At 36.4% G+C, this 21,462-nt stretch overlaps 1 protein-coding gene across 2 annotated transcripts; it reads right to left on the bottom strand.

The window, feature by feature from the left end:
- Positions 1 to 9,732: 9,732 nt before the first annotated feature.
- On the bottom strand, positions 9,733 to 18,587 carry LOC103995332 (protein LNK2). Of its 2 annotated transcripts, none has more exons than XM_009415899.3 (7): positions 18,406 to 18,587; positions 16,580 to 17,169; positions 16,319 to 16,430; positions 16,089 to 16,190; positions 12,914 to 13,723; positions 12,662 to 12,816; positions 9,733 to 10,128 (listed from the first exon to the last, which is right to left on the bottom strand). In XM_009415899.3, the coding sequence occupies exons 1-7, from the start codon at positions 18,433 to 18,435 to the stop codon at positions 10,032 to 10,034; spliced, it is 1,896 nt and encodes a 631-aa protein (XP_009414174.2). In that variant the 5' UTR covers positions 18,436 to 18,587; the 3' UTR covers positions 9,733 to 10,031. The 2 variants fall into 2 exon arrangements, with proteins under 2 accessions (XP_009414174.2, XP_009414173.2); XM_009415898.3 differs by having other exon boundaries at positions 16,319 to 16,433.
- Positions 18,588 to 21,462: the final 2,875 nt, after the last annotated feature.

Genomic DNA, 21,462 nt, shown 5'->3' on the forward strand with positions numbered 1-21,462 from the left:
CGTTTATTGAGGCATCTGGATGGATGCAACACTTTTGGTTTAGCTGTTCATTCTTTTGTCCTGTTTGGATTATTGTCTTTCGGTGCATTTGCTGTGATCCCTCTCAGCAAGATGGGTTTCTATTGATTGCAAAGTATAGATTACCTGTTGCTTGTTTTTAATCAGAAAATTGCTGACAAAAGTTTGTCTTGACTGCAGCTATGATCATAGGCCTCTGTTTTAGTGGTTTTGTTGTCTATTTGTTTCTTGTGTTGAATTTCTGAAGATATTAGAATGTTTTTGTGGTTCTGAATTTTGGAGCATCTCATTCTTTTTAATGTTAAATATAGTTGGGTTATGGATCTTGATGGAGACGATGGTAATGGTTTATGGTTTGCTGATTCTGGTATCGAGTAGGCAGATTCATACGGTAGAGAAAATATGTTCAGAGAGATGTTGTAGATAACTCTTTTGCTACGTTTGGGGTGATTCATATAACCAATGATAAGAATGGAAGTTAAGAATATTAACGTTGTCGAACTAAGGTAGGAACCAAAACATACTTTGCTTCCAAGAAATTGTTGGAGCTCTAGAACACAATTAAATAATGAAGTGTAACAAAGTTTGTTTTGATGTGGTAGCTAGTGGAATACTCTTAGCAAAACAGGTTTTATGGACAGAAAGGTTACGAAAGGCACAAGTTCAATCTCTGACATCAAGAATTTTTGCACTAGACCATAAGAAGAAATTGGATTAGGAATTTGAGGGAGAGGTATTGTAATATTTGGTGCTCTAAAGAAGAAATTTTTGTACTGTTTTTTTAAAAGTTTTGATGGCTGATAAAGTTGTTGCTTAAAATTTATTATTTCATCTACGGGAGCATACATTATTATTGCCGATCCTTTTATTAGACATCAACAACAACAACAAGGCTGGAAGTCCCAACTATTTGTGGTCAGCTAGATGGATCTTTTGTCGTCAGTACAATATGTAAAAAGTTATATGTTTACAGATTTCACAACGACAAAAGATCTATGTTGCTGACCTCAAATAGTTGGAACTTACGACTTTGTTCTTGTTGTTGATGCTTGGTAAGAAATCAATAATAATAATATATGCTTCCATAGATAAAACAGTAAATTTTAAGCAACATTTTTACTAGACATCCTAGAGAGTTAATTTAAGTTTTCCAATGATCAATATAAAATTTGACTCAAATTTTTTTTTTCAATGGTTATTATAAAGTTTGACTTATTTTTTTAATTATTAAATGAAGATTTAGTTACTTGTTACACATAATTGTTAAATTTTGATTATAAAAGAATTTGTTGCACATAATCACAGTCATTCATTGCACATGAGCGAAACATTGAGCTTGGAAATTATTTTGGGAACTTTCTCACGCGCATGGTTATGATTGAAAATTTTTATTTCTTTTCTTTCATTGTTCACTCTTGAAGGTTTCTTGTAGTCTTACCACAACACAACATCCGTTTCTTCCCCCTTTTTATCCAGGGTAAATAAAGGCCTATGTTTCATCACCTTCAGGCTATATGCATATCTTGTAGAAAGTTGTTCTGCTTTTGGTTTGTGTCCTTTTAATCTGTTGACATGTGAAAGTCTGCTTCTTTTTCTTTCACCTTTTACTTTTCAGCTTTTGGATATCAGGCTTTGAGGAACACATGATTACATTGTACTAGTCATCATCATTTTCTGCTACCCTTGGATCAATTATATTACAGCAATGCTTTCAGTTCTAATTGCTCCTCTCTGATTTATGTGACTGCCAGCAGCCTTTTCTTTTATTCTAATGCTGAATTCTCTAATTAAAGCTTTATTGTTACCGAGTTTAATCGATGGTTTATTAGATATTTTGTGCATCCATCCATGCTGCAAATTTGTTTCTGAAAGAAATTTAGCCAACAAAAATATTCCTATATGTCCTCTTACTTGCGTTCTCAACACTGTTTAGTCATTTGTTATGTGTGCTTTCATATAGCTTTGATTTATCTGATTTACTTGATCACTCACGCATCAAATACCTTTCTTGGTTCTAAAGTTAATAGATTTAAGGATTTGTTAGGGATCTATTTCTTCATCTCAGCTTCCCAATATCTTCTTTGTATAATCAGGTGTACTTTGGAATTCTGAATAGTTAATGTAGCGACATCATTATGACACTCAATGCTCCCACCTCCACAAATCATCACTGCTGAAGTGGGTTGTCACATGATGAGTAGACTATATATCCTGCTTTACCTTTTACCTTCTTTGAGATATCTATTGCCCCATGTGATCACTGGTTAAGAAAATGTCTCTCACTAGCGTGCAGCCAAGGTGAGCTTATACTCCTATATGAATGTATAATGTGATTATTAGGTTTTTCCACACCAAAAAAGGGGGTTCAGGTTTTAGAACAAGGCAATCATTCATGAAAGATTAGGGATCAGCCTTGGATGCAACCTAGGCTTCTGCTCTAATGATCTCTTCATGCTATTTCTCTCGAAGAGCGTTGGATCAGACATTTACTTGATGAATACAACTAGCAACTAGGACTTTTGGAATGAATATTTCTTTTCCTGTAAACTTATTCAGCATATCAGTTTCTGAAGAACTATCTGCAAGAAAAAAAGAAGAAAAAAGCTACAAGCAGTTGTTTATGAGTTATGATTTCAACATAGAGGTTAAACCATGTTTTGTGATACTGTGCTATTCATGTTCTTAAAAATTATATATTTGTTTGGCGTAAGTTTGTTTATATATTCTACATTTTTACTGGTTTTCATTCTCATTCTGGATCTATTTGATGAGTCTGTAAGATCTAAAAAGTCTTCCCATTGGCATGCGTGCCCCTCTTATTTTTCAATGTCATTAGAATATGAGTTAATAGTGTCATATTTGCTCATCAATGCCATTTGACAAAGAGCAAAGGGCGTTGGGCTCGTATTCAAAGTATTATCATATTAGAAAGGAAGAGAAAGAATTGTTAAGTATTTTTCGGAAGGTCAGAAACATTTGCATCATTAATCTCATCTCAACTGAGGGCTTGCATTTCATATTCAATTTCTTGGGAAGGATCACGTAAGAGGTTTTGTCAACTTCTTGCAAAGGATCATTTCACGGGATTTGTTGACAAAATATCTTTGTGATGGTAAGTCAATATGTGTTTATTGGCTTAGACGTCAAAAGACTATAAATATTTTTTAAATAAATTTATAATTAAAATAAATCTAGATAAAGTTTGTTTTATACAATCATTCCTAATACATCTAGTTATTTTACTTTCGTAACTATAAAGATATTAATATATATTTTTTATAATATATCAAAGATAATTAACTATAAGCGTTAATTTGTAATTAGCGACTTTTTTTTAGTAAGCATAACTCTATAAGATAGTATATATCAAAAAACTTAAAATTCTATGTAGAAATAGTTTGAAATGCTGATTTGCATATGTAAGAAGCATAATAAATTAATGGACTTCTACACCATATATATATATATATATATATATATATATATATATATATATATATATATATATATATATATATATATATATATATATATATATATATATATGTATTCTCACATTGCACGTTATCGTAATATATACATGTATTCTCACACCACATGTCGTCATAATATATATGTATATGCCCATACCGCATGTCATAATATATACATGTGCACTCCTACATCGCATGTCACAATATATACGTGTACCCTCATATCATATGTTATGATACATATATACACATCAAATATATACATGTACTTTCACACCACACGTCATAATATATACGTGCACTCTCACATCGCACATCGTAATATGCACTACATGTCATAATATATGTGTATTATATGTCGTAACTATTAGGATCAGAAGCACTAAGTGAGGGGGGGAGGGGGGGGGGGTGGGGTGAATTAGTGCAACGGAAAACTTTCGACGATTAAAACTGTGTTCGTACGTTGAAATCTGATTCTGACGTAAAAGTCGTTTCGTGCATATAATAACTTTGAAAGCTTACGGAAACGTATTTAAAGTAAAGTAAGGATAAAATACAAACTAGAGAAGACGATAGTTTATAGTGGTTCGGTCAATCGTGACCTACATCCACTCCTCTGTTTCCTCTTCTGTCGAGGCCACCGGCATCCACTAACGATCTTCCTTTACTAGGCGAAGATCAACCTCCTTCTTACACCCCTCTTCTCCTTTTACAGGGTTTAGGAGACAACCCTTACAAGCACTCACTCTCATCTCTTAAACAGAATTCTAACACTTAAGCTAGAGGAGGGATTTCTCAACTGATTTCTACCGCATTTCTTTCCTTTTTTGCTCTCTGTGCTTGTGTGCTTTAACTAGGGATGAGAGGGGTATTTATAGGCTTCGAGTTGATTCAAACTTGAAGCCTAAAAACATCTCATCCTAGGTTCCCTAGGCACGGGTGGTACCACCGCCTGCGCTGGGTAAAAACTTTCGACGATTAAAACTGCGTTCGTACGTTGAAATCTGATTCTGACGTAAAAGTCGTTTCGTGCATATAATAACTTTGAAAGCTTACGGAAACGTATTTAAAGTAAAGTAAGGATAAAATACAAACTAGAGAAGACGATAGTTTATAGTGGTTCGGTCAATCGTGACCTACATCCACTCCTCTGTTTCCTCTTCCGTCGAGGCCACCGGCATCCACTAACGATCTTCCTTTACTAGGCGAAGATCAACCTCCTTCTTACACCCCTCTTCTCCTTTTACCGGGTTTAGGAGACAACCCTTACAAGCACTCAGTCTCATCTCTTAAACAGAATTCTAACACTTAAGCTAGAGGAGGGATTTCTCAATTGATTTCTACCGTATTTCTTTCCTTTTTTGCTCTCTGTGCTTGTGTGCTTTAACTAGGGATGAGAGGGGTATTTATAGGCTTCGAGTTGATTCAAACTTGAAGCCTAAAAACATCTCATCCTAGGTTCCCTAGGCACGGGTGGTACCACCGCCTGCGCTGGGTAAAAACTTTCGACGATTAAAACTGCGTTCGTACGTTGAAATCTGATTCTGACGTAAAAGTCGTTTCGTGCATATAATAACTTTGAAAGCTTACGGAAACGTATTTAAAGTAAAGTAAGGATAAAATACAAACTAGAGAAGACGATAGTTTATAGTGGTTCGGTCAATCGTGACCTACATCCACTCTTCTGTTTCCTCTTCCGTCGAGGCCACCAGCATCCACTAACGATCTTCCTTTACTAGGCGAAGATCAACCTCCTTCTTACACCCCTCTTCTCCTTTTACCGGGTTTAGGAGACAACCCTTACAAGCACTCACTCTCATCTCTTAAACAGAATTCTAACACTTAAGCTAGAGGAGGGATTTCTCAACTGATTTCTACCGTATTTCTTTCCTTTTTTGCTCTCTGTGCTTGTGTGCTTTAACTAGGGATGAGAGGGGTATTTATAGGCTTCGAGTTGATTCAAACTTGAAGCCTAAAAACATCTCATCCTAGGTTCCCTAGGCACGGGTGGTACCACCGCCTGCGCTGGGTAAAAACTTTCGACGATTAAAACTGCGTTCGTACGTTGAAATCTGATTCTGACGTAAAAGTCGTTTCGTGCATATAATAACTTTGAAAGCTTACGGAAACGTATTTAAAGTAAAGTAAGGATAAAATACAAACTAGAGAAGACGATAGTTTATAGTGGTTCGGTCAATCGTGACCTACATCCACTCCTCTGTTTCCTCTTCTGTCGAGGCCACCGGCATCCACTAACGATCTTCCTTTACTAGGCGAAGATCAACCTCCTTCTTACACCCCTCTTCTCCTTTTACCGGGTTTAGGAGACAACCCTTACAAGCACTCACTCTCATCTCTTAAACAGAATTCTAACACTTAAGCTAGAGGAGGGATTTCTCAACTGATTTCTACCGTATTTCTTTCCTTTTTTGCTCTCTGTGCTTGTGTGCTTTAACTAGGGATGAGAGGGGTATTTATAGGCTTCGAGTTGATTCAAACTTGAAGCCTAAAAACATCTCATCCTAGGTTCCCTAGGCACGAGTGGTACCACCGCCTGCGCTGGGCGGTACCACTGCCCAGTGTCAATTTGGCTGACATTGTCTTGGGCGGTATCACCGCCCAGGTCTGGCGGTACCACCGCCTAGGTGGCTGTGCTGGGCGGTACCACCACGTGGCACCTTGCCAAGGGTGGTACAACTGCCCAGACTAACGATACCACCGCTTGACATAGTCTCGAAGACTGTGCCATGACGGTAAGTCTTATTGGGGCACTTTTTGGGCCTCTTATTGGGCCCAAAACAGTTCTTACATGGGCTTAGCTGGACCCTAATTGGGTTAGCACAAGTCCAATCCCAATTACATGCTAACTACAATTCCTAAGACATATTATAAGCTAAACAAATCCCTATGTCAATTCTTCCGACGAGCTTCCGGCAAACCTTCGACGAACTCTCGGCAATGTTCCGACGGACTCCCGGCAAGCTCCTGGACTTCACGACGATCTTCTTGGCGAGTTCCGACGAGCTTCTCTGGCAAGCTCCGCAACTTCTCGGCTGGTTCCCGCAGAACTTCCGACGAACTTCCGACGAACTCTCGAACCCCCAACGTGATCATGATCTTGACTCCGGTGCAACTCCTGCTGCATGTCTTACTGCCATCGTAGTTAATCCTGCACATGTAAAACATACTTCGATTTAGACAATTAATACTAAGCATTAATCAAGTTGTCCGGCATGTCATTGGTCCCTCGACGCTTTGTTTGATTCTTTGGCGCATCGTCCTCTCCTACGGCCTATTGCCCAATCGACCAGTTAACTCTGCAACTCCGATATCCTTGGCGCAATACCCACTCTTCTTGGCTCGATGCCCGAATCCACAGTCCGAAGCCTTCTGTCGATACGTCGACCGATCCACCGGCCCGACGTCCAATCTTCTGACATGTTCCTCCGACCCAACATGATTTTTCCTACTTTAATTGTCTCATCCTGATCGAAGCATCCTGCGTCACTCAAAACGTAGATTAAAATATAAACACAATTATCAATTGGTTTCATCATCAAAATACGAGATTTAACAGTAACATATTTGTGCACTCTCACATGATCATATATGCATGTATACAAGATATTTTTATCGTAATTCATATATTTTTTATACTTACAAAATACATACATTCATATTTAACTCACAACAATCATATCGTATGTCATCATATATGCATGCATACAAGATATTTTTATCATAATTTATATATTTTTATACTTACAAAATACATATATTTAACTCATGACGATAAACCTTCTCCACTTCTTTCGAGATCTTTCTCTTTCCTCCCTTTGCTCCTTTCTCTCTTCTTTTTCCTCCTCTCTATTTTTATATATCTCCTTCCTCTTTTCTTTCCCTTTCTTTCCTTTTCTCCCTTCCTTTCTTTCCTTCTTCTATATTCTTCCCTTCTAACCTACAGCCTCATCCTTCTCTTTTCTTCACTTATCCTCCTCCCCTTTTTCTCCCTTTTTTTTTTTCTTCCTCTCTTTCCTCTCCTCCTTCACTTTCTTCATTCTCTTCCTCTCTTTGCTTCTTCTTTATTCTTTCCTTCTTCCCTATAGCCGCAACCCCCTTCTCTTCTCGCTCCTCTTCTCCTCCTCCCCTTTCCACCATCGCAGCCTCCCTTTCTTCTCTTCTCCTCCTCCCCTTACCATCGTCTCAGCCTCCCCCTTTCCACCGTTGTAGTCTCTCTTCTCTTCCTCTCCTTTGAGGTGATGGTGGGAAGAAAAGCCTTTTTTTTTTTTTACCTTTTGTAGTTTAATCTATGTAATATCTATATTTATAAATAAATCTTTAAAAAGATAAAAAATATTACCTTCTTTCTTTTAAAAGAAGAGTTTAGTTTTATGTATCTAATTCGAAAACTAATCAAGATTGATATATCATCAATTATATATTTTAAAGCATATAAAAACTTAAAACATTATTCATCTCAAATATTGATCCTCGAACATAAATATTTTTACTTTACACTAAATATTAATATATCTTAATCTCATATTCAAGTTCACTAGTATACTTTAACTTATTATGTTATACTTAGCGTAGCCATTAATGCTTATATATGATGAGTCAATATTTCATAGAATACTAAGAATAATATATTTTTTTAAAAAAAATATATATTTTAATCTTAAGAGTTTAGAATATGAATATATTATGTATCGTATTTATGGAACGTAAACATTACAAATCATATCATGAAATGAGAGAAACATAAATAAATAAATAAATATATATATATATAATTCAATTTATATGAGACTCATGCACTATAATTCATTTCTTTCATATTTTTTAGTATTATATATTTTTTTCTATGACATAAGGGCTTTGTTATTATATGTTGGTTCATATTTGATATAGGTCTAGAAATATTATCGGTGATGATATCTTGACTATCAACTAAAGGAATCATGATGACCTTAGGCCAACTATGAATGTATGGATCAATGAGTGTCAATTGCTTGCTTATTGAGTGTTGGTATTGAAGTTCATGGCATAACCTATTAGGGATTAACCTTGTTTAGTCAAACAGGCAACAAGATTGATGTAGACTTCTTTGGATATTGATTGTTTAGTAGTACTGGAAAACGACAAATAGGGTTATTTGGGGAGCCCCTTGATTGATTGGGTTTTTCCTTTGTTAGATCTGGTGTTTCATGTTGTTGTGAAGATGTTTTGTTTGTCCATTTCTTTTAATTGATTGTGCAAGGTTGGACTTGTATCATCGATGGAGTGCATCTCGGGTTCATGTAGTGGCTGGCAGTTGAGGCTGCGGCACTTGAGGAAACGGTTGGGTCAGTTGGTGGGATGATTGATCCATTGTCCCTTACAATACGCGAAATTGATTCTAGCTGAGGAATAATGGGGATCTTTGTGTTGCTGATGAGTGGTCGGGTTGTATGCTACCCACCCACCACAAGATGCATCATTGTGGGAGAAGAAGAGGAATGATAATCCACATCGTCATCATCAAAGGCTTAAAAACCTGTCAGGCGAAACCCAGGAAGCATGTATTATAATAAGTCGAGCAGGACACTGGTCATCTGGGAATGGATGCTCCTACGAATGCCGAGGTAGAGGTCGCCCTTTGGGTCCGATGCCAATGATTGCCACCTTTGATATGGGGACAAACATGAGTTAATTTTTAGATTAATTTGATGAAATGTGATGTTATGGTCTTCCGTTGTCGACGACGCCATGAAGACTTTTTATGTACACATCACCACGAAAATATTAACACCAGAGAAACCATCAGCTATCCGCAAAAAGGGATCCCGAACCGGTCTAAAACATGTTCCCATGTTTGATTCCAATTGGCCTGCCAGAGCTTAGCCTTTTTACTAAACCCTGAGATGAGATTCATTTTTATTTCATGCATTCTGTATTTATTTATTTCATGCATATTATATTATATATATTTATATATAAGAACAATAAATATGCACATTTAGCGTCTGGCTTGTATCAGACACTGTGATCTGCCATCTTATGCTTTTTAGGATCAGCAGGAAAGAGTAGCAGCAGAACCATGATAAAACTTCATATGTCGATCGCTTTTGCAGAGCCCCCAAGTACCTAAAACTGCAAAAATATATGAAGTTTGCATAAATCTATATGGATGACTGACGTCCAATCTGTGCTTGCTCAAGAATGAAAACTCCAAGTAGCTAAAAGTAAAACGATCTCGCTCTGCGGATAAAAAGGATCTCAAGGTGGAAATCTTAGGAACCAGTAAAGCTAATATACATCTTACTTGACATTGGAGATTGACCGTTTCATCGAGCATGTTCCATCGATATGTTTCCACGGTACAGTAGGATGACATTTGGTAGTCTACTCAGTGGAGTTTTGTCTTAGCTTTTTTTGGGACAGCTTCTCCTTCTCTTACATGCCCTTCGAGTTAACTGTGTGTGTTAAATATTGATACAGGTGCGACAACTTACCTGGGTTAACTACAATGGATGATTAAGCAAATTCATCTTTGATATATCAGGAAGATAACTTGGAAGGCCTGTGAAAGAGCAACTGAGCGACAATCCGGTCTACGGGGTTTGTACCGGTTTCAGAGGCAGATAAGTTTCTAGATCTGCAAAGAAAAAGTTCAAAGTTCATAAATAAGAGTTTTTTTTTTTTTCTTTCAAATTCTTTGAAAAGTTATATGTAAGGATGATAACTGGAAGGTTAACAGATGAGCATGGTAGGCCATAAAATCGAGAAATTGGTACTTACATAGTACCATTCACCTGTGATCATGATTTTTCTAATTGCATCATTTGCAGAAACCCCATGCGCAAATTTTTATGAATGAGATGTTGTACATGAAATCATGCATTATAAACGGATATTAATTTCAAGAAGATATGAGTAACAAAATTGAAGTTAATTTAGCAATGCCATAAAGAAGAAGATCCACAAACTTAACATACTAGTTTGACCAACAAAAGTTGTTCCTATTAGCTTTTATATCACCTAGCATGCCATACATGTGCTTAATGACGAAAATTGCATGTGCTTTGAACTTAACAAATAATGTTAAGCAAGCAGCAGATGAGGAAGTAAAAGTCATGAAAAGTTTTTCATACAAAAATTGCACAAGGGAAAAAAAAAGAAGCATCTAGCAAGCCACCAACAGCATCTTCCCAACTCTCAGGACTTACAGTCAAAATTTGAAGTATTCTTTCATTTAAAATACTGTCAATTGTATCTTTTGGGATAGTATCTGTGACCGTTATGTACTGTATTACAAGACTATCTACAACAATAAACCTTTACTTGTGTGACATCCATAAACATGCACAATTTATTAATGTGTCATCCATCACATGTGCCACTTATTTATTCAAGTATACCACAAGTTTGTCTCGGTAAAATTGTTCCCTTATGATCTAGGTGATGAGGACTCCAGTTGCAAATACCTTTTTACTTGTATGGACAGAACTGCATAAATGCTATCTAAGATTTTCAAATGAAGCCACATAATAAGGGGAGCACTGGATGAAGTATATGTCCAAGTTCATACACCCTATTTTTGTCAGTGACCGAATTGTTGATAAGAGCTTTTATGGTGATTCTTACAGTAAGATACAAGGTGCGAGAACCCCGGAACAACCCTATGGGGATTCTACGTTGGCCAACCCAGAAAAGGACATCTTCATTCGATGTTCTATTTTTCCTATTATCTTTTAATGTGCTTTCTTCTTTTTATTTTATTGCCATTTAGATCAATTTCAGAGTCTTATTATGAGTTATATTCTCCCAAGCTCTAAGTAATTGAGAGGTTCAGGATCAAGGTTCTCAATATCATTATGATATTGATACTAATCATGCTTTAAACTAATGTTGTACCAATAACAACCCATATAAACACTTCATTTGGGACAAGATAGAAGGTCTAACGCTATCATACAAGTTCATTAAAAAAAATTTATTGCCAATTTTATGTTTTTTAATATTTTTTACTTTCTATAAACTATTGTCGGTAATACAATCGAATAAGTATACAAAGATGCAATTATTATCACACTAGTTCAATAATGAGGACAAGTTTAATCATACATAAATTCAATGATTGAACCTATCAAATTAATAAAAAACATGAATGGATGCATGAGACTTTTGCTGCACAATTTAGGGAGAGTCAATGCATAAAGTTTCAGTAATCACACATCACACATCATGCAATTGAATAGTATGTCCTAGTGTCCTACTGTCCTAGTACCAAAAAGAATCTCATGCTAGCTTAGGAGTTAGATGTGGCTGAAGCTCAATATGATATGCTAAGAACATATGCATGACAATGTTATTATCAATAAATTTGAAAAACTCGATTTGTGCCTTTAGATGTGCCACCATCCAACATAGTGGGAAGGGAAAGGTCTACTTGTAGAGACTATCCAAATGTAGTTTCTGGATAAGCATATGGATTAGTGTAACCAAATGAGCCAAATGACATGGACTTTACATGCATGCTGTATCATGGTATTGCCTCATTATAACTACAATGCTCCTGTGGGTACTTCAAATCCTATAAGCAGAGTAGGATCGCAAGTGGATGTCATACTGCAATCTGGAAAATCCATGTCAACAAGTAGATAATGATCGTGTTGAACTCTAATCGACGTTATCTGACTTAATTTTTGTGAGACTTCATCTCATTTGCTAAAAGTCATCAACGGTCTTCCACTTGCTCAAAAAAGAGTAAGACAAGGCTCTTAAATAAAATATATCATAAAATAAAAGGATAAATGTTCAATAATAAACACTGATGTGATTACTAATATGCATCCAGAACAATTTCTTGTATGAAAACAAATTGAGGATAATCAACAAGTGTACTTCTTATGTGATAACGAATTGAGGATAATCAGCAAATGTATTCTCAATCATGATCTAGCAAATGATAAGTCCGAAATTGATGCAACATCACATGTATCCATACACCTAGTTTTTCTGTCTCATACATATATTATTTCTATTTTCATCCAGGAATAAAATGGTCATTTTGAGCTGTTAATATTTTGCACAAATCGATACAAATAGAAATCAATTTGATATAGTTTAACAAGTCTATAAAACATGCAACGATGAGTACACTGTTTTTAAATTTTAGAAAAACTAACCTGCATTTATTGTCTGCTTCTCCATTTGCTGCAGCATTTCTTTCCACATTATCTTTGTTTGTACCATTTCTGTCAGTAATGTTGTGCCTTTCTGTCGCACTTTTTGCTAAACGGAATATACTATCTCTGATGCAAAACTTTAACCTATTATCCAACTACAAACAGAAAAATAAAGGTTGAGCAAAAAGTTATTTCTTTGGACCAGCAAAATGCATTGAAGTTCAAATGATAAAATTCTATTAGTGGTCCTACCATTGACAGTGCGGCCTGAAGCTGACAATATATTGTTTCTGCTATAGAATTATCATCATTCACAATAGAGATCCTCGGGGCATCCACAAGCATGTTCTTCTCCATAACTGTAAGGTCATTACAAATTTCTTTAGATCCAACAATGCTTGTCATAATCTGACTGTGGCTGTTCCCTGGAGATGTTTGACAGATTGAGCTATCAGAACCAGATTTCAGATCATCATATTGTTTCCTCTTGTGTTGAACTTCAAACCTAGATTGTGTTATCTGCATCTGCTTTGGTTTCCCATTTCTCTCTTGAGGTGTTATAGAAATTGCTGGTATTTTTTGTACAGGATTTGGGTGTACTGATGGATCAGCTTTACCTCTATCACCACTAGAAATAGGTTTCTTTTGGTTTCTCTGAGCATGACGATATCCAAAAGCAGAACTTGAATGCCTCCAAGGATCTAAATGACAGAATTGACAGCTAGAAAAGTATTCTTTTTTACTGTGTTCAGCACAAACATCTGAGCCTCCTTCAATGGCAGGAAAGGGATATGAAGGATATCCAGAATCACTGGATATAATGTCATTGCAGGTACCAACACAAACAACAGATTCCTCATCACTAGCTTTCCTTTGCAGGCTGCTATCTGACGACTGATAGGATTGTGGAGTAACACAAGAGGAATCATGGAATTGATGACTTGGACTTTGTTGGTTTTTAATGTCATAAGACCAGGGACCTGTCAACTCTTGGGACATTATTTTCTTGCTCTTTTCCTCTTCCTTTTCCCAATACGTCAACAAACTTTCATGCTCATCTACCTACAAAGATAGTTAACAATAGCAATAAGTGGAATTCATTGATAAATCACCTAACAAATATCTTCCAAAGAAGGCAAGCCTCATAAAAGGTATAAAATATCATACAGGAGTAAATCATTGTAGTGATAAATTATGCAGAGAAAAAGAATCAGGTTTACAAATGACATATGCAAGAAACTTACGGAATGTATACCATACAAAATAAGTATGATTTTATGCTGCATGCTACCCAAATATCACTGAAATATCTTCTCATTGAGCACATGTATTAAAATATTTTACCTACAATTTAAAGAGGTGCTCAAGAATACATGAAACATAGAAAGAACTGATCAAAATTGAGCAATAATCAGCACTATTCTGCTTCATCAGCTGGCGAAAAGGATTTCAGCTAAAATATTAAGAAGAAGATATAATGGCAACTTGTCGAGTTCTCTGGCAATTTAACTTCAACTTAATTCTATTGAGTTCTTTTTACTTATCTTTAAATAAGAATGCTGAATATTATAAAGCTCAATCAAGATAATGTTTAAGTAGAAAAATAAAATAAATTCTATCGAGTTCTTTTTACTTATCTTTAGATAAGAATGTTGAAGATTATAAAGCTCAATCAACAAAATGTTTAAGTAGAAAAATGAAATAAATTGATCTCTTCAAGTCAAGAGCATCCAGATGAAAATGTATGGAAATCCTATTCTTATGGATGCTTGGCTGTTTGGCTACTTAACACTAGAACATATGGCTGGTCAGATTTTGGGAAAAAAAAAACCCTTAAGTGAAGATGTGGTAGTTAAAGAAAAGACGGTGAAAAAGGAGTTTTAATTGAAACCAAGAATTTTAATTCCAACCACATCAGTTGGTATGAATTGGTATTTACCAATCTGATGTCCAATTGGTACGTGGACAAGGCAAGATCCGGTTCTATACTGGCATACAGTCTAGTACACTTACTGTCCCAGGCATACCACCCAACTGATAATGTACCAGTACCGATTCACTCTCATATCTAATCTGGATCTAAACATGGACGTAATTCAGCTTCATGTGATGTTTAAGCCATCTCAGCTAATCTCCATAAATGCATTGGTTCTACTTATGGGTTGAATTAGTGGTCTAAGGCATATGTGGGCAAGTTTCACTTAAACAACGTGTATGTTTAGCATAACCCCTACTCATGTAGATTTGGTAACAGCCTTAGTCATGAATGTACTTTTTAACACAGATTGAATATAACATCCAGTAACTCTTGATAATAGTAATCCAGAAGATTAATTTAGTACAGATGATGCCAAATGCTAAGATAGGACTACAGAACAAGGAGTTGATATTGACACATATTACCATTGATGTGCTCTAAATTTAGTTTTGTAAAGCACATGAAAATCCAATATGCCAATGGTATACCACCTGAATGAAAATCTGTGATCCATCCATAGTTAAAGCCAATCAATAGAAGTACTTGTTATTAGAAGCAAGGTTCCTAATTTTACCCTGTCCAGTATGTGTCAGGTAGTCCAATCTGTTTCATTCTTTTGTGTTCTTTTTTAGGGTTAAACAGAAATGCACCCATTCCTCTCTCACTTGTGCACCTATCTTTGAGTGGTTCGTATAGCTAGCCATGAGATACACGTACTTTGAATTGCTTGTCAAATACATGACAATTTTTCAAAGTTTCTGATTCTTTCAATATGATAGAAGACTAGGATACTCAAACGACATGTTGTTGATGCTTCTGAAGAGAATTCTATTCTTTTCTACATGTTGTTGGACTTGGTCATATGATTAGATATACTAATCTATCATTTGAATTACAATAAAAAATATTGAAATTAACATAATGATTATCATTTGCTCATGGAAACAACCTTTATACTTGAAGGGGTAAGGCCATGGATGTTGGCCTTACCCAACTCTACATTTGCAGGAGCATCATGCACTGGACTGCCCTTTTTATCTTCAATTTTTCGAAGTTCTTGTTGTCCTCACATTCTTGTCGTACTATGTCAGAGAAACAATTTGTTTAAAGGAAAGTATTTTTTTTCTATTGAACATCATGTACAAATGGTGGTGTTAAAAATTTCATTGTCTGACATTTTTGTTAGAGCCTGTTTCTCAGTTCAAAGGTCTCTGGTTCAAGTCCATGTAAGAGCATCTTGTACATAGTTTATTGTAATGAAATAATATTAATTTCAAAAGATCTTCTAACAGATGTTGTGGCATGTAACATCCACTAATGGGACAGATTTAGCATATGGTTAGTCAACTTTCATGTGCTAGCTGCTGTCTGCCAAAGTAATAATGAAGAAATGTTTTCAAAAGGAACCAACAAAATACATAATATTTCTATTCACAAATATATATCTACCTGACTTCTCTGTGAGACATTTCCTTTAGCATCACATCCTTCATCTAACCGAAGGGAAGAAAATTCTTTATCAGAAAGTTCCTCCTTGCATAATGCTGCGTCCTGTAAGTGTGAACCAAAATGCCATTATTACTAATTTTATAAATATGTGCTTTGGATTGTATAATTGCTTATAGAAGTCTAAATGCTATGGTGATATTCTATCTCAAACTGAACCAATAAAGACTTACGGGCACTGGAACAAACTCAGTGATGCCACTGATTAGAGGATCAGATGGTGAAAATAATCCATCACTAACATCCATCATGTCATCTCCAAAAAAGTGATCGATTGAGTCACTTCTGCTTTTTTCAGGTAGATGAAGTAAATATAGCAAACAATAAAAAACACTTACTATCAGATTTGCTGGTACAGCCACTCATATTCTTTGTAATATCAGAAACCAAAGTTTTTTAACAACAAAGTTCAAAACAAAGGTGCCTTAGGTTACCTGAAAACTGCATCAAGATCAAAATCTTCAATACTATCCCAATCACAGTCTAGAAGGCTATCACTTGCTTTATCATCACGCTCATTAGCAGATATTTTTGGTTTAGTATCTAGCTGCACTGTGCTTCTGGTCGAGAAACTATATGATTTATGCACCATGAATGAATCTTCATTAGATATAGCATCAGAAGGAAGAAATTCCATTGTACAATCTCTCACAGCATTTAGGTTTGATGAATCTGTAAAATCATTTATCAACTCCGTCTGCAGAGAGTCCTGATCACTGGCATCAATTTGCCCTCTGCTATATGATGCATAAAGTGTAGGGAAATCAGGCAATACATCCAGGTCAAGATTTGAAGTGGAAATTGCCTCATCTCTACCAGAAATGGACTTGTTTTCCATATAATGACAAGTAAAATCATTCTCAGATCCAGATATTGGCCTGGAAGTCACATCACCAGCAAGGCCTTCGTTCTTGCCTTTCATTCTGTCATCTTTAAAGGCAAACAAAGTGTTTTCTTGCACATCCGTGAGGCAAAGTGGATGGTCTTCATTATTACTGACTTCACCTGAGAATTCATGGTCTACCTGAAAAGTCAAAATACTGTTACCAAAGTAGAGGGACAGCACTGTATGCTCTTATATTCTTCATATCAAATTTGACAGAGTCCAGTTTGTGAATAAAAATACAGAAAATTACTAGCGTGTTAAGCATTTTAGTTCATAATTTTTAAATCAGCTACTACAGTGGTGATATTTGGTGATTAAACTTCCAAACATGGGACTGTATATCGAGTCCTTAATTGGGTAAAAAAGCCTCAATTCATATTCCATAACAGAACTCTATGGGCAGACATTCAGGATATGTAGACTGGCTCACTTTAGTCACAAGTTATGACCTTCTTATCAGGGCTGTCTAATTTGAGAAAATGCCCACACTTCAACTAGAGAATTCAATTATTAAAATTTAAAGCTATTAATCTTAACAAGCTTTATTGATGAAAGTGAAGATAACACCTGAGGATGAACCTTTAGGCTCTCTCTCTCTCTCTCTCTCTCTCTCTCTCTCTCTCTCTCTCTCTCTCTAAAAAAGAAAAATTTTCTTTTATCGTAACTAATCATTAAGTTGATATCCTCTCTTCCTATCATCATTAAGAGTCCTTTCTAGCTTAGAAAATTTCACATACAGCTTCAAGAATCATCTTTATGTTATCCTCGTCCAAGTTGTTTGTCCTGCGCTTTATTGGAGTCATACAATTTGACAGAATATGTTCCACCTCAGCCAGAGCCAGAGAAGGTGTTTTAGGCCAAAACAATTCCATGAAGTCTAGGGATGATCTGAGTCGAATTGGAAAGAAGGGAAAACATTATAATTATAAAAAGCTTCACTTCCCATTGTTTTTTTGCTGAATCTTCACAATAGTACCATCTCCAAAACATTTTATTCCATTGTTAGGGTGTGGAAACGAGATTCCACGGTTTTCTTCCAGAAAGTGTCTTGACCAAGATGACTAGAATTTCTGGATTAAAAATCTTTCAATCTCTCACAGATCTTATTTCGAACAATTTCTTTTACTTCGATTCTTTTATCAAAACCTGTATATCATCTACTGTTCTACCACGATAGACTCATCGTGATCTACGAAAATCAACTACAGTCAACCGAAAAAGAGATCAAAGAAATCCGCGTTCAGATGTGATGGCGTTAAATTATCATCACACTTCATTGTGTCAAATAGTTACCAAAAACAATTCAAAGTGGAGCTGCTGTCAAATATCAGGGAAAGAACGAAAAAGTACGATTAGGGAAAAGAGGAGGAGAACCTGCTCTTGTTTGCCGCTCGAATCAAGCATCTCGAAAGCACAAGAGCAGCAAGTAGACGAAGCTGATTATTGATCTTCCGATCGGTTGCCGACGAATCCGACTGGAATTAGCGGCGGAGAAAACGAGAGGAGACACCGGAAGGCGGCTTGCTCTGTTGGTCGAAGCGTAGTGTTTTGGGGAGATTTGTAGAAGGCGAGCGGGGGATCGAGGAGAAGAGAGAGAGAAAGGGGCTGAGTGGAAGTTTCTGGACCTGCCACGTGGAGGCTCGTATCTGGAGACGCATTCTTGGTGGTGGGTCTATCAAATACCGGCTTCTGATTGGGCGATATTTTTAATATCTTTTCTCCGGCCAAACGACGACCACACCATTCTACACTTCCATTACCAAATCCTCCGTAGTCCACCGTAAACTTAAACGGAGCCTTTGTGGGCCCAAAGCAGCCACGTCATCTTCCCATTAACCTCGCTGGTAGAGAATACGGGTCTGTGAGGTGGGTGATAAACTATTCTATGCTTGTCATGGTTAAGCCGCAATGTACCGTCAGCAACTGAGCAGTTTGAATGCTATTATGAGCGGATTAATCTTCTCGAAGTAATCAACACGATTACATGACAAATTGTTGCAGAGGGTTCTTCGTTGGGGGTGCGATCTTTAGGGTTTATGGCTGAGGAGCCGAGGAACTTCTGGGAATGATCGTTCCCCAAGGTGAAAGAAGGGAAGAAGGCGAAGTTTAGGCTTGCGGTTGGGTCGCAGATGTTTGAGGTGATCGAGATTTCTTGCCCTAGCTCATGAGTTCGTGCTGGAGTTCCTTCGATCGGTTCATTAAGGACGCAAAGTTTGGATCTTGCTTCTCATTCGAGGGTGTATTCTCCTTGTAGGTGAAGTCCCGGTTTGATGTAACGGTGTTTCTCGTTCTCGCGATTGTAGCTATCGGACTTGGTCCTCTGATCTTCTTCCCGCTGGCGGAGAAAGATCGAAGAGCATTGATCCAAACATCCCTTAAATCTTTTCCATCTTGATGGGAAGAACCTATCTTCCCACGCGTGCCTTGCTATAGCATTTTGGTCGACTGCATTGATATTTGATCAAACTTTTTTCCTTCAAAAAGAAGTGAGTATGAGTTGCTGAAACCATTATGAGTGACATTCCTATTATATTCCAATGCTCTTTCAGGATTTAGATGCAGTGCCCTTATCTGTATCACATAAAGACGCCATTGTGGCTGCGTACCTGAGGTTTCTGGCTCCGAAGGAGTTGAACAGATGCAGATCATGAAGATGAATTTTTCTAGAGCACCTTTTCTTATGAGCTTCTTGATTCATTCTCATTCTTTCATGAAACCTTTCCATTAATTATTCTATGGCTGCAAGCAATTTTTCTTTGGAACTTTTTAAATATTTCATTAACTCCTCTTGACAAAAGGCTGAGGAAATCTAATGCAGTTCAGTTAGTCTATAATATATAGCATGCCAGTAATTTATAATTGATTTATTTAAATGGAAACTTTAATTTTGTTTTTGCTGATCTTTTTTCTTATTTTAGAAGGGTATTATGGTTGTCTGTTTCTTTTTCTTTTTTGTTGGAGCAGTAATTGGTGATGAGGAAAAAGCAAAAGAAACTGTTGAAGCAGTTCATCTATTGGTATAAAATAAGACAAATTTTCTTTTGTAGTTTTCATATATTGACCTCAGTCTATAATTGTTTTGCCTTTGCAGGACAGAATCTGTCTCCAAATGATTTCATTAATATCCAAAAATTTCCTCACAGGATTAACGATGTCTCCAAATATTGGAAGAAAATCTTTATGAGTATCTTGTTACAAAAATGAATTTCTGGTTCAAGTTCTCTTTTCTAATTCCCAACTTCCCTATCTTATATTAGTCTCCAAAACTTGTGTGGTTCAGTTTTAAGTCACTTTACTTGGTCATGTCTATGCAAAATCTTCTGAGCAAGTGAACTTTTCAAAGTTTGGTTGGGAAGATGATTATTTTATCTTTCATTGTTATGTATATTAAATACATGTACAAGTGGGTCATAATTCTTCAGTTGAAAATGATCAGTGTTCCACACTCATATCAGAGAGCCCTTAAAACTCTTAAGGAAATGATTCAAAGTATTCCATTCTTCTTTTGGTTTAGCATCCACATGAATTAGGTTTGCATAGCTGGTTATCTTGCAAACAAGTGTTCCATTGCATCCCGTATTGACTACCCTGGTAAGTCTTTAAGTAGTAGAATATGTATTGATGACTCTGTTAAGTCTTAAGTGGTAGAATATGTTTTGAAGCTATCGTTAGTCTAACAGCAAGAAAATACTTCCAGAGGTGAATGCCTCTGTTTTTGAACAAACTCTTCATGAATAGGTCGAAGAGAGACTCTTTGATGACAATGGTGTTGCAATTCAGGGAAGTATCAATGTGATAGACTGCCATTTAGAGCTTACTAAACAAGGTTTCCCAGGAGAATGCTGTTGAGTATTTATTATTGCATTAGTGTGCTTCCTGACAAGCAGGTGCTCCATCTTGTAAAAGCAGAATTTCACTGTAAATGTACATTAGTTTCCTTTGTAATGTGAAAATACTTGGTAAAGTTGCTCATGAATCTAATATTTATTATGAGTTGGGGTCCACAGTCCCAGTTTTCTGAATTGGGTTGTCTCAGCTCTACGGTTGTGTTTGGGTTTGGGTTTGATTGGTCTTTGATTTGCTGATTAAATGCAGTTGGCCCATTTTAGTAGAGTTGCTGCTTGGTTTGCTTGATGCTATCAGAATTACTTATTTTCTGTGAATGCATGCAGATGGACAGCAGAAAGATGAAACTTATGTAAAGAAAAATGAGAAGAAGAAATCTAAAGGTGTGAATGTCGATGGTGAACTCATGGCAAAGGATAAACCTCTTGAAGTTGTTGCCGATCGAAATGAGACTACTGACCCAGCAACCGAAAAGAACAAGAAAGTGAGAAACACTAGTTGGAGGAGCAACAACAAGAAGAGGTTCTGCTTGAGCTGAATGATGATGATGCTGCAGAACAAAATAGGACGTCCAGAAAGTTAAAA

Source organism: Musa acuminata, chromosome BXJ3-8 (assembly GCF_036884655.1).
Source record: "Musa acuminata AAA Group cultivar baxijiao chromosome BXJ3-8, Cavendish_Baxijiao_AAA, whole genome shotgun sequence".
Classification (NCBI taxonomy): Eukaryota; Viridiplantae; Streptophyta; class Magnoliopsida; order Zingiberales; family Musaceae; genus Musa; species Musa acuminata.

What these genes read in the sequence shown, in the direction of transcription:
- LOC103995332 (XM_009415898.3), bottom strand. Translation starts at nt 18,435, where the DNA reads ATGCTTGATTCGAGCGGCAAACAAGAGCAG. An exon ending in GATCTTGATGCAGTTTTCAG is followed by an intron (nt 16,434 to 16,579) that starts GTAACCTAAGGC and finishes ACCTGAAAAAAG; the next exon opens with CAGAAGTGACTCAATCGATC. An exon ending in TTCAGGCCGCACTGTCAATG is followed by an intron (nt 12,817 to 12,913) that starts GTAGGACCACTA and finishes TTCTGTTTGTAG; the next exon opens with TTGGATAATAGGTTAAAGTT.